This window comes from Somniosus microcephalus, chromosome 11, assembly GCF_052327205.1.
Source record: "Somniosus microcephalus isolate GS21.2 chromosome 11, FLI_Smic_1.0, whole genome shotgun sequence".
NCBI classification, from domain to species: Eukaryota; Metazoa; Chordata; class Chondrichthyes; order Squaliformes; family Somniosidae; genus Somniosus; species Somniosus microcephalus.
This window is the reverse complement of record NC_140997.1, coordinates 210,451,861-210,465,576: the sequence shown is the minus strand read 5'-3', so window position 1 is coordinate 210,465,576 and position 13,716 is coordinate 210,451,861. Positions and strand designations below refer to the sequence as shown.

General features: G+C 43.6%; 1 protein-coding gene across 2 annotated transcripts in view; it reads left to right on the top strand.

Moving 5' to 3' along the window:
* nol8 (nucleolar protein 8) overlaps positions 1-13,716 on the top strand; it is a 57,438-nt gene that overhangs the window by 30,024 nt on the left and 13,698 nt on the right. For both annotated transcript variants that reach the window (XM_086001814.1, XM_086001813.1), the window contains 2 exons: positions 8,758-8,908; positions 9,685-9,768. In XM_086001814.1, coding sequence (XP_085857940.1) covers positions 8,758-8,908; positions 9,685-9,768 — 235 coding nt within the window. The remainder of the gene's footprint in view (positions 1-8,757; positions 8,909-9,684; positions 9,769-13,716) is intronic.

Sequence of the window (13,716 nt, the reverse complement as noted above, 5' to 3'; positions counted from 1 at the left end):
TGTAAGTTTGGTCTGAACAAACACACAGGCAACAGATTTCATGTACAAAGATTTATCTTTAATAAATGCTTAACAAACACCGTTCATTATTTAAAGTACAATTCCAAAATATAAGACTCACAACTTATATTGATATTACCCGATTTGGTCCGAGGTGATCAATCTCTGTCCAAACCTCTACGTAGGGTTTCTGTCCCCAGGTCCCTGCTGTCGAGTGTTGCTCCTAGGTCCTCGCTCCCTATCTGGGGTTTTTCCTCCTGGCTTATACTATCCTATAATCTGTCCCATCTCTTTGGTTACACATTTGTTACTGTCCCTACATCCTGATGATTAGTTTACCCTATTCCACATCCTGTCTCATCTTGATTAGTTTACGTTTTACTTCATTTAACTGGCGTCTGCAGTGACCTCACTCGTGCCTGATGAGGTTACCTATGAGTCCTCTGTTTAGAACATTCCTGAACCTCTGCATTATTTATCCATTATCCCTTACACATGGTGATTCCTTCACTTTATTTCAGTTTTCTTACATAGCTTCCATTTCCGCACCTTCTTAACCGCCTGCTGCACCTGCATGCTTACCTTCAGCGACTGGTGCACAAGGACACCCAGGTCTCGTTGCACTTCCCCTTTTCCCAATCTATTGCCATTCCGATAATAACCTGCCTTCCTGTTTTTGCCACCAAAGTGGATAACCTTGCATTTATCCACATTATACTGCATCTGCCCATATTTGCCTACATTACAACCTTGACTACACTTCAAAAGTACGTCATTGGCTGTAAAGCAGTTTGGAACATCCGAGGTTGTGAAAGGTGCTATATAAATGCAAGTTTTTTTCTTCTGAATAAGCAACTACCTCCAGTTCTGTGCAAGGAAATAAAAGATACAGGTTATTGGCCTTGAGGATCAAAAAGAGAAGCTTTTGACAACAAAAGGACTAAAGAAACACTAACTGGATTATATGTTACTGGGAACAATTAAGGGAACTTCCAACAACTCTGGGTTTCCGAGGCTTTACCCACACTACAGAGCCATATTTTTGTTGCCAGTAGATACGAGTCAAACGTTGCAGCCCCTTACCTCACGTATCAGATTGGTGTTGCACCCAACTTTCTGACTCTCAATTTGAGTTGAGATAATTAGACCATGCTACTGGCATGGAACCACATGTCAGTATGTAAGAGGGCTAACCTTTGGTGAGCCTCCACCCACCATATGCAGCTTGCCTAGGTAATATGGGTACATGGGAAGTCCTGGAACCTGGGCTGCTAAAGTAGTCCTAAAGGCAGATATATGGTATTTCTGGATGGTAGAGTTTTTTTTTCATGTTGCAGTTGAATTTAGCTTCGTGCATTAGTTGGTTTTGCTGGGTACCTTCCTGCTAATGCATTTTTTGGAGGGAAAGGGTTCCTGCCAATACTCTCCTTCGTTATACTTGCTGCTTCTCAACATGCTGCATGGTTTAAATGAAGAGGAGGCGTTCATGCGAGGCCAACAAATGTATATGCAATGCTACCTGAGGTATTTAGTCCTTGGAGCCACAGAGTTGTGCTTTCTGCTGTGGAATAAGCTGCAAAGAACAGCTAGAACAGATTCTTACCATAGGATTACAGTACATAGGATATACAGCACAGAAACAGGCCATTCGGCCCAACCAGTCCATGCCGGTGTTTATGCTCCACTGGAGCCTCCTCCCATCTTTCCTCATCTAACTCTACCAGCATAACCCTCTATTCCCTTCTCCTTCGTATGCTTATCTAACCGCCCCTTAAATGCATCTATACTAATCGCTTCAACCACTCGCTGTGGTAGCAAGTTCCACATTCTCACCACTGTGGGTAAAGAAATTCCTTCTGAATTTCCTATTTGATTTCTTGGTGACTATCTTATATTGATGGCCTCTAGTTTTGCTCTTCCCCCCCAAGTATATGGAAAGTTACCACAGTATGATGCTTTCATGCCACCTCATCCTTCCAGTCTTCCATAGGGAACATCTGTCACATCAGATCGTCTGCACTGCACACTTGTATCGGGCAAGTAGCAAATGCTAAGTTTGAGAGTGCCAACATCTCCACTTTTTGTCTGGAAAGGGACACCAGCTGGTCAGGATGCACAGCTGTCACTGGGTGACACGGTTTCATGAACTGCAAAGCATTGTAGATGGGAATTATATGGAAATCGAGTATTGTCATAATAACCCCATGACTTAACTGAACAAAAATAGATTGCACTGTTCAGATGTTATTTTAAACATTATACAGTATATATGTCAGTGGCCATTATACAGGATGAGCCGTGATGCTTTCATTGTGCAGCAGTCCATGGTATTCACAATATTTGAAAAAGAAAGACTGGGTGGATTGCTCATAGAACAAGCCTATCCTCTACAACCATGGGTGCTGACCCTAAGAAAAGCCCTTAACTGCAAAGGAGCACCTTGGCTTGGATGCTTCAGCATCTATTTGTTCCTCAGCTGCCACGGCCTCCTTCAAAAGAAGTGTGCCATCTAGCTTTGGCACGGCCTCCTTCAAAAGAAGTGTGCCATCTAGCTTTGGCACAATGAAAGAGTATGTGCAAAAGCACAATCACTTTGTACAGTGCTTAAAGTGGTCTTTCTCCCAATTGCAGCTTGGGTTTGTGTCATGATTGATGAACAACGCTAGAAACATAGAAGATAGGAGCAGGAGTAGGCCATTCGGCCCTTCGAGCCTGCTCCGCCATTCAACGAGATCATGGCTGATCATCCAAACCCTAGCACCCGGTCCCTACACCGACAGCCATCCCACCCAAGCCCTATCCCCGTAACCCCACGTATTTAATCCCCCTAACACTAAGGGCCAATTTTTATCATGGCCAATCAACCTAACCCGCACAAAGAAATTTGAGCAAAAGTGAGGAATAGTTACCAGCAAACTTCTTCATTTGAACATAAGAAATAGGAGCAGGAGTAGGCCATACGGCCCCTCAGGCCTGCTCCGCCATTCAATAGGATCATGGCTGATCTGAATCTAGACTCTCATCCACTTCCCTGCCATCTCCCCGTAACCCCTAATTCCCTTATCTGCTAGGAAACTGTCTATCTCCATTTTAAATTTATTTAATGTTGCAGCTTCCACAGCTCTCTGGGGTAGCAAATTCCATAGATTTACTACCCTCTGAGTGAAGAAGTTTCTCCTCATCTCAGTTTTGAAAGGGCTGCCCCTTATTCTAAGATTATGCCCCCTAGTTCGAATCTCACCCATCAGTGGAAACATCCTCACCGCATCCACCCGATCAAGCCCCCTCACAATCTTATATGTTTCGATAAGATCGCCTCTCATTCTTCTGAACTCCAATGAGCAGAGTCCCAACCTACTCAACCTTTCCTCATACGTCAACCCCCTCATCTCTGGAATCAACCGAGTGAACCTTCTCTGAACCGCCTCAAGAGCAAGTATATCTTTTCTTAAATATGGAAACCAAAACTGCACGCAGTATTCCAGGTGTGGCCTCACCAATACCCTGTATAACTGCAGCAAGACTTGCCTGTTTTTGTACTCCATCCCCCTCGCAATAAATGCCAAGATTCCATTGGCCTTCCTGATCACCTGCTGCACCTGCATACTAACTTTTTGTGTTTCATGCACCAGGACCCCCAGATCCCTTTGTACTGTAGCACTTTGCAGTTTCTCTCCATTTAGATAATAACTTGCTCTTTGATTTTTTTCTGCCAAAGTGCATAACCTCACACATTCCAACATTATATTGCATCTGCCAAATCTCTGCCCACTCACTTAGCCTGTCCATGTCCTTTTGCAGGTTTTTTATGTCCTCCTCACTCACTGCTTTCCCTCCCATCTTTGTATCGTCGGCAAACTTGGATATGTTGCACTCTGTCCCTTCCTCCAAATCATTAATATAGATTGTAAAGAGTTGGGGTCCCAGCACTGACCCCTGCGGAACACCACTAGTTACTGATTGCCAGCCTGAGAATGAACCATTTATCCCAACTCTTTGTTTTCTGTTAGGTAGCCAATCTTCCACCCATGCCAGTATATTACCCCCAATCCTGTGATTTTTTTTATCTTGATCAGTAATCTTTTGTGTGGAACCTTGTCAAATGCCTTTTGGAAGTCCAAATACACTATATCCACTGGTTCCCCTTTATCCACCCTGTATGTTACATCCTCAAAGAATTCGAGCAAATTTGTCAAACATGACTTCCCCTTCGTAAAACCATGCTGACTCTGTCCTATTAAATTATGTTTATCCAAATGCTCTGTTACTGTTTCCTTAATAATGGACTCCAACATTTTGCCAACCACAGATGTTAGGCTAACTGGTCTATAGTTTCCAGCTTTTTGTCTACTTCCCTTCTTAAATAAGGGTGTTACATTAGCAGTTTTCCAATCTGCCGGGACCTTTCCTGAGTCCAGGGAGTTCTGGAAAATGATCACCAATGCATCCACAATCCCTACCTCCACTTCTCTCAAGACCCTAGGATGTAGGCCCTCAGGTCCGGGGGATTTATCCGCCTTAAGTCCCATTATTTTACTGAGTACCATCTCCTTAGTGATTTTAATCGTGTTTAGCTCCTCCCCCCCCCCCCCCCTGTTTGTCCAGTGTTGGGATTTTTTTAGTGTCCTCTACTGTAAAGACTGATACATAATATTTGTTCAGCGTCTTTGCCATCTCCATGTTCCCCACCACTAGTTTCCCGGTCCCATCCTCTAAGGGACCAACGTTCACTTTAGCCACCCTTTTTCTTTTTATATAGCTGTAGAAACTCTTGCTATCTGTTTTTATATTTTTTGCTAGTTTACTTTCATAATCTATCTTCCCTTTCTTAATTAATCTTTTAGTTATTGTTTGCTGGCTTTTAAATGCTTCCCAATCTTCTACCCTCTATCCTTGAATGTAGACCACTGCTCTTGTACCGTCTTACACTTTAATCTGTTTTCCCAGTCCACTTTAGTCAATTCTACTCTCATACCTTCATAGTCTCCTTTATTTAAGCTTAGCACGCTGGTTTGAGATCCAAATCTCTCACCCTCAAACTGAATTTGGAATTCAACCATATTATGGTCACTCATTCCAAGGGGATCCTTTACTAGGACATTTTTTATTAATCCTGTCTCATTACACAGGACCAGATCTAAGACTGCCTGCCCCCGGTTGGTTCAGTTACATACTGCTCAAGGAACCCGTCCCTAATACACTCTATGAACTCTTCCTCAATGCTGCCATGCCCAATTTAATTAGTCCAGTCAATATGAAAGTTAAAATCCCCCATGATTATAGCTGTTCCCTTTATTACAAGCCCCAACTATTTCCTGATTTATACTCCGACCAACAGAGTTGCAACTGTTAGGAGGCCTATAGACTACGCCCACCAGTGACTTTTTCCCCTTTATTATTCCTTATCTCCACCCAAACTGTTTCACTATCCTGATCCTTTGACCCAATATCATTTCTGACTATTGCAGTGATTCCATCCTTGATTAACATAGCAACCCCACCTCCCTTTCCTTCCTGTCTGTCCTTCCTAATTGTCAAATACCCTTGTACGTTTAGTTCCCATTCATGATTATCTTGCAGCCATGTTTCCGTAATGGCCACCAGATCATACCCATGTGTAGTTATTTGCACCGTCAACTCGTCAATTTTGTTACGAATGCTGCATGCATTCAGATAAAGAACTTTCAAATATGTTTTCTGACAATTTATTCCTGCTTTTACCCCTTTTACTACTTTACCTTTTATCATTATACATTCTGTCCCTTCCTGACACGCTCTGGTTTTTAATTCCCCCACTGCTACCTTGCTCTATTGCCTTCTCCGCTGTCATTTTTATTTTTCGCTCTCTTAAAACCTCCCCCCCCCCCCCACTAATTAGTTTAAAGCCCTCTCTACAGCCCTAGTTATTCGATTCGCCAGGACTCTAGTCCCAGCACTGGCCAAGTGAAGTCCGTCCCAACGGAACAGCTCTCTCCTGTCCCAGTACTGATGCCAGTGTCCCAGGAAGCAAAATCCATTTCTCCCACACCAGTCTTTGAGCCACGCATTTAACTCTCTAATTTTATTTACCCTAGCCAAATTTGCACGTGGCTCAGGTAGTAATCCAGAGATTATTACCCTTGTGGTTCTGCTTTTTAATTTGGCCCCTAGCTGCTCAAACTCCCTCAGTAGAACCTCCTTCCTTGTCCTATCTATGTCGTTGGTACCAACATGGACCACGACAACTGGATCCTCCCCCTCCCACTCCAAGTTTCTCTCCAGCCCAGAGGAGATGTCCTTAACCCTGGCACCGGGCAGGCAACACAGCCTTCGGGACTCTCGCTCTCGGCTGCAAAGAACTCTATCTATCCCCATAACGATACCATCCCCTACCACTACAACATTTCTTTTAACTCCCCCCACTTGAATGGCCCCCCGCTCCACGGTGCTGTGGCCAGGTTGCTCATCCTCCCCGCAGTCCCTGTTCCCATCCTCACGGGGAGTAAGAGCCTCAAACCTGTTGGACAAGAGCAAGGGCTGCGGCTCCTCCAACACTACCTCCTGGATCCCCGTACCTGCCTCACTTCTAGTCACACCATCCTGACCCTGGCCACGGACTACATCTGAATTAATTCATCTAATTGGTGTGACTACCTCCTGATACACAGAGTCCAGGTAACTCTCCCCCTCCCTGATGTGTCTCAGTGTTTGAAGCTCGGACTCCAGCTCTTCAACACGGAGCCGGAATTCCTCGAGCAGCCAACACTTACTGCAAATGTGATCACCGTGAGCATCAATGGTGTCCACCAGCTCCCACATATTGCAGCAGCAACACCTCACCTGATCTCCCACTCTATGTAATTAATTAAATTTATTAATATTATTCTTAAATACCCTCTGCCCTGATTCTAGATGATGAATATCGCACCTTAGAAACTATAAACCACAGAGTTTAAGCTTAAAAAAGAGAGAAATACTTACCAACCAATCACTTACCCGCTTTCTGGTGATGTCACACTTGGATTACTTTTTACCTCTCTCCTTCCCTCTGACTTCGGAGACTGGAGACTGGTAAACCTTACCTGGTCTCTGGGGCCTTTTTAAGCTTCCCGCTCGCACCTCCCGCCGACACCCGCAGTCTGAAGCCTTTTTAAGCTTCCCGCTCGCGCCTCCCGCCGACACCCACGGTCTGAGGCCTTACCTGGGTGAAGCCTTTTTAAGCTTCCCGCTCGCGCCTCCCGCCGACACCCGCGGTCTGAGGCCTTACCTGGGTCTCTGAAGCCTTTTTAAGCTTCCCGCTCGCGCCTCCCGCCGACACCCGCAGCCTGAGGCCTTACCTGGGTCTCTGAAGCCTTTTTAAGCTTCCCGCTCGCGCCTCCCGCCGACACCCGCGGTATGTATGCGCTCACTCAGTCAATGGCCTCCCTCTACGCAGCTTGCACCTGTGCTTTAACTAGAGAATGGCCTTCAGCCCCAAATTGGGCCACCGTTGGTGCACCTCCTGCAGCAGGACCTCCAACCCTTCAGCATCCAAAGTAGCAGTGCTGCCCACATGTCTCTGCTATAACACTCTGAATAATTAGTCAACTATTTTGTCAGCACCACATTTCCTTTAATGGTGAGCTGCAGCCTTTTCAAAATTGCTGTTTTGCTGAATTTTGTGCGTTCCAGTCGTGTGCTAAAGGCCAACCCCTCTGTGTAAAATTTGCATGTACCAGCAGTCTATTCAAATTAGGGGAAAGGGACTCCCATCAAAAAATTTGGTGCCGACTGCTCTCCGAGCTGCCGGTGTAGGTGAGTGTGCAAAATGGGCCAGCTCAATCCCATTTATGCCATGAGTGTATCAGAAAATCAGGGCTGTAAAATCTGTGTGTCAACATTTTTATGCTCTGAGAAAAATCCAAGAGATAGGAACAACAGGATATTTCTACATACAGAAAGGAGAGTTGGAAATTTATACTAGAAAAATCATATACCCTCTTCTTCCTCAAGGTAATAAACATGAGTATGGGGAAAAATGAAAAGAAATTAGGGAAAAGAATAAAGATATGAAGGAGGAAAAGAGAAGTGATGCAGGAGAGGCTGATGAAAAGTGGTGATTGCTGCATAGGGGATCTATCGCAAATGAACAAATTACCATTTAGGACAGAAATGAGGAATTTCTTCACCCAGAGAGTGGTGAACCTGTGGAATTCTGACCACAGAAGGCAGTAGAGGCCAATTCATTAAATATATTCAAGAAGGAGTTGGATATATTTCTTAAGGCTAAAGGGATCAAGGGATATGGGGAGAAGGCAGGGACAGGGTACTGAATTTGGATGATCAGCCATGATCTCATTGAATGCCGGAGCAGGCTCGAGGGGCCGAATGGCCTACTCCTGCTCCTATCTTCTATGTTTACCTTATTAAAGAAGGGGGAGAAAATAGAGATTGTTGCAAAGGGGAATGGAGAGGTGGAGATCCTCTTGAGGTGCAGTGAGAAAGGTAAAGAGACCTTGAACGGGAGTGGGGCAGAGAGAGCGAGGTCGACCCTATTGAAGATCTACACAAGTTGGGTGGGGAGAGCAGAGATATTCTGTTGGGATGGTGGTGGGGAGAATAAGACTCTCTTCAGGGAGTGAAAAGAGAGTGTTGTTTGAGAATGCAGACCAAAATCCAGACAGGGTTCAAACTTCTGATTGCTATCCAGTAACTCTTGCTGTGTGTGTGAATGCTAGGTGATGACCAGGTCAGGTATCTTAATACTATCATATGAGGATTATAATATTTTTATTGCAGAAGAAGCAGTTACAGTTGGAAGCCAAAATACTGAGGAAGAAGAGTTTGCTGCAGAAAAAGAGAGAGCTCTGAACATCTTGAAGAGCGTTGTCCATGTCGGCGTTGAAAAGATTGAACTTCACAAAGAACAAGCTAAATTCAAAACTTTCAAGTACGTATTTATTAAATAACTCTAATTCTTATGTACTTGTAGAACTGGTCACTACCATAAATGATTAATTTCTCAACATCGATCACAACCTTTCCATCATGAGTTGATTTCAGAGCATCTTTTAATAAAGGATAAGTCTGATAGTAAGTGGCCAGTTGCTCTCAAGGCTGTAGTTATAATCTAGTGATCAGGTAACTGAAAACTATGAGTTACAGCGAGCAAAATCTCTCTTATGTTGCAGGCTGTGAATTGCAATCTGCCTGTTAAGCAAGCACAGAGCTCTGTTCTCGGCCCATAAATGTTTTATTGTTTTGAGAGCGTGGACGGGAGCACCTGTTTTTGCAAAACATTAAAGACTCTGCAATAGATTTATAAAGTGGCTAGGAGGTCTAATGGGGATCATCTGAGCACTTTTAAACCTGACTTCAGAATGTACTAAAGCTAGACTCCACTGTGTACTGCAAAATAGTTTGAGACAGCTTCCCAAAGGAAACCAGTGACACTGCTTTGCATCAACATGAAAATGCAGTACAGCTGCACCCTATGTCAAATTTCACTGTGTTTACACCAGCATTTATCCCATTAACATGTTACAGACTACAATCCAAACTGATTCTACATAGGATTTACAAAAGTAAAACATTTCACTCACACCCTTTTTAATTTGGTGGTACTGTAACTACAAGCACTTAGAAATTCACATTGTTCTAGTATCTGCGTATTTTGTAAATTGGAAGTCTATCATTATTTTGCCCCAAAATGTTCCTTTCTTTCAGAGATGTCTCTGCTCTACACTATGATCCTACAAGAGAAGATCATATAGTCTATGAAAGCAAGGTTGAAGAATCCAAGAAAGAAAGGTAATCATGTTTTTACTGAAACTGCTGTATGGTGCAGTTCATGGTAATCTACAATTATATATGGATCATCCACCTTTAAATATTTGTTTTCAAAAGAAAAGTATATTTCTGTAGTTTGGCCATTTCAGGTCAGAATGTTTGACAATACTGTCATTTAATTGTGATCTATATATTTCAGAACTAAGCACCATCTTAATGATAAAACAAGGACTCCATACAGCTTGTACAACAAAAATATGGAGTTAGCCTTTCCTGATGAAATTGAATAAAATTGTGTGGGTGGCATAATGCATTGATGGTCCCAAACATTGTGCTACAGAATGGTGAGGTGTGGGTTTGTGGCTGAGAGTTCTTAATCTGGGTCAGACTTGTGCGAAGAGAACAAATGCTTTTTCCCATCACTCCCAATCAGACTGCAACAGGACAAATGGAAATCTGAGGATGAGTTCAACAGAAGAATGACGTTCATCTGATTCAGTAATTTGGCAAAATTAGGCATTCTAAAACCAATGAAATTCAATTCTCTGCATTATTTGGTAAAACTAGAATTTTCAGCTATAACTTTATCCTTAAATTTACATGTTTAAATACACTTTTTAGTTTATGAAGGGTATTATTTTCAAATTAAAGAAATTAATTTTTAATGTATTAAAATGAATGTAAAATCTTTGAAGAATAATGTACAAATCATTCAGAAGGAGCAGAGTGTGAAACATGTGGCATAGTGGTTAGCACTGTTGCCTCACAGCACCAGGGACCCGGGTTCGAATCCGGCCTCGGGTGACTGTGTGGAGTTTGCACATTCTCCCCGTGTTTGCGTGGGTTTCCTCCGGGTGCTCCGGTTTCCTCCCACAGTCCAAAGATGTGCGGGTTAGGTTGATTGGCTATGATAAATTGACCCTTAGTGTTAGGGGGATTAAATACGTGGGGTTACGGGGATAGGGTGGGATATGTGTTGGTGTAGGGGTTACGGGGATCGGGTGGGATATGTGTCGGTGCAGGCTCGATGGGCCGAAATGGCCTCTATCTGCACTGTGGGGTTTCTGTGATATTAAAGCTGTATTGAGTTTCATTGCTTTTTAAAACCGCAACCAAATGACAATAGATTTTATAGTATTTCTTGCCTTTCTAACCTCCAGACTCGACGATTCCAGTGCTCTCCTGGTTGGTCCCCCACCTTGTACCATCAGTAAATTTGAGCTCATCCAAAACTCTGTTGCCCGTATCTTAACTCGCACCAAGTCCCATTCACCCAGCTCGCTGACATTAGTTCCCGGTCTGGCAAAGCCTCGATTTTAAAATTCTCATCCTTGTCTTCAGATCCCTCGCCCCTCCCTATCTCTGTAACCTCCTCCATCCTTGCAACCCCCCGAGATTTCTGCGTCCTCCAATTCTGGCCTCTTCCGCATCCCCTATTTTCACCGCTCCGCCATTGGCGGCCGTGCCTTCAGCTGCTTCGGCCCCAAGTTCTCAAATTCCCTCCCTAAACCTTTCCACCTCTCTACCTCTCCTCCTTTAAGACACTCCTTAAAACCTACTTTGACCAAGCTTTTGGTCACCTGTGCTAATATCTCTGTGGTTTGGTGTCAAATTTTGTTTTATTTCACTCCTGTGAAACGCTTTTTGGGACATTTTGCTACGTTAAAGGCATTAAATAAATGCAATTTGCCGTATATGCTAATTCAAGCCATTTGCAAAGGTTTACTGCGATGGCACAAGTGCATTTGCTTGTATTGCTGGCTTTATTGTACTGCCTTGTTTGCACATCCACCTTTGTCACCCCTGAGCTAAAAGTAATCAGCTGTTTTGAGTATAGTCATTATGGACATTTAATGTGAATCGTCACGTCAATGTTAGACAGCACGAGGCAGTGGGGGAGAGAGGAAAAAAATTCATTTTGGAACTAGATTGAAACTTCATTAGAAGAAATCTAGAGAACGTCATGAAGGATAAATATGAAACAGATTTCAAGATTCTGTTTTTGAAAAGCTTTAAAAAGTTAATTTTTCCATATCATTATTATAAATTATACCTGTATTTATACAGTGCCTTATCACATTGAAATGTTTCAAAGCAATTAATGTAATTAATTACACAAACAGAAAATGCAGGAAATACTCAGCAGGTCAGGCAGCATCCGTGGAGAGGGAAACAGAGTTATTGGCCCAGAAATTTGGGTCTCCACGGGTGAGTACGCACGGGGTACTCACCCGTAGGCCCAATGGAAGTGCCAGTTTCCTGCATGCGCGGGAAACCGGCACTTCCGTTCCCCTGAATGAAGGGGTTCAGAGGTCGAACGCGTGCGCAGGGAACATACTTTTTTTTGCATGTTTTCCCGGGAGGGTAAGTCTCCAGAAGTTACACATATTAAAAGCAGTCACAAGGCCTGCTTTTTACAAGGTAAGTGGTGAATTAATTAAAATTATTATTTTTAAATACTTTAAAGAAAGGTAAGTTTATTTTATCCCGTTAGAAAATAAAATTATTTTTTTCAAAAATTTAAATTATTGTTTAAAATAGTTATTTCATGTAATTTATAGTTTATTTAAAAAAGTGATTTTTTTTTTAATGTATTTGAAGATTTAGTGATGTTTTGGGGCTTATAGTACATATTTATAAGTTTGACAGCCCTTCCTGTCAAACTTATGAATGAAGCATTCCCTGCTGCCATTGGCTCTCCATGGCCCACGTGATCCCAGGGGACGCATCGAACTAACTGCGCCCCTGGGATACGCAAGCACTGCGCGCCGGCAGTTAGAGGAGGCCCAAGATCGGAATTCTACGGGGACCCACAGCTCAATGGTCAGCGCGCAAGGTAAGTGCAGGTCGGGGGCTTACACCCGCGGGAAGCCCCCGACCCAAATTTCTGGGCCAATGTTTCAGGTCGGTGACCTTTCGTCAGAACGCAATTGATTACTTTTTTAGTGCACTGATTGCTATGTGAGATGGGAAACCATGAGCAAAGAGCAATTCTGTCGAGCTCTAAGTTTTTAACTTCTTCAGAAAAAGCTGTTTTTAACTTTGATATGCATTTATTTTTCACCTTCTCACTCCCCATGCCAAGCTATCATTACTGCCAAAAGGCAATCAAGCCTGCTAAGAGTGTGGAAAGTACCTCAGCAGCCCCATTGAGATCAATAGCTTCTCTTGGCGTATGTTTCAAGACATTGTGTTGGAAGCACAACACATGGCAACCATTCGCCCTATAAACATAGAAACATAGATGATTGGAGCAGGAGTAGGCCATTCGGCTCCTCGAGCCTGCTCCGCCATTCAGTGCGATCATGGCAGATCATCCAAATTCAGTACCCGGTCCCTGCCTTCTCCCCATTCCCCTTGATCCCTTCAGCCTTAAGAAATATATCCAACTCCTTGAATATATTTAATGTATTGGCCTCTACTGCCTTCTGTGGTAGAGAATTCCACAGGTTCACCACTCTCTGGGTGAAGAAATTCCTCCTCATTTCTGTCCTAAATGGCCTACCCCTTATCCTTAGACTGTGACCCCTGGTTCTGGACTCCCCGACCATCGGGAACATCCTGCATCTAGTCTATCCAGTCCTGTCAGAATTTTATACGTTTCAATGAGATCCCCTCTCATTCTTCTGAACTCCAGCGAGTATAAGCCCAATCGACCCAATCTCTCCTCGTATGTCATTCCTGCCATCCCAGGTATCAGCCTGGTGAATCTTCGCTGAACTCCTTCCATGGCAAGAACATCCTTCCTCAGATAAGGTGACCAAAACTGCACACAATACTCAAGATGTGGTCTCACCAAGGCCCTGTATAACTGCAGCAAGACATCCTTGTTCCTGTACTCAAACCCTCTCGCTACGAAGGCCAACATACCATTTGCCTTCTTAACCGCCTGCTACACCTGCATGCTTACCTTCAGCGACTGGTGCATGAGGACACCCAGGTCTCGTTGCACTTCCCCTTCTCCCAATC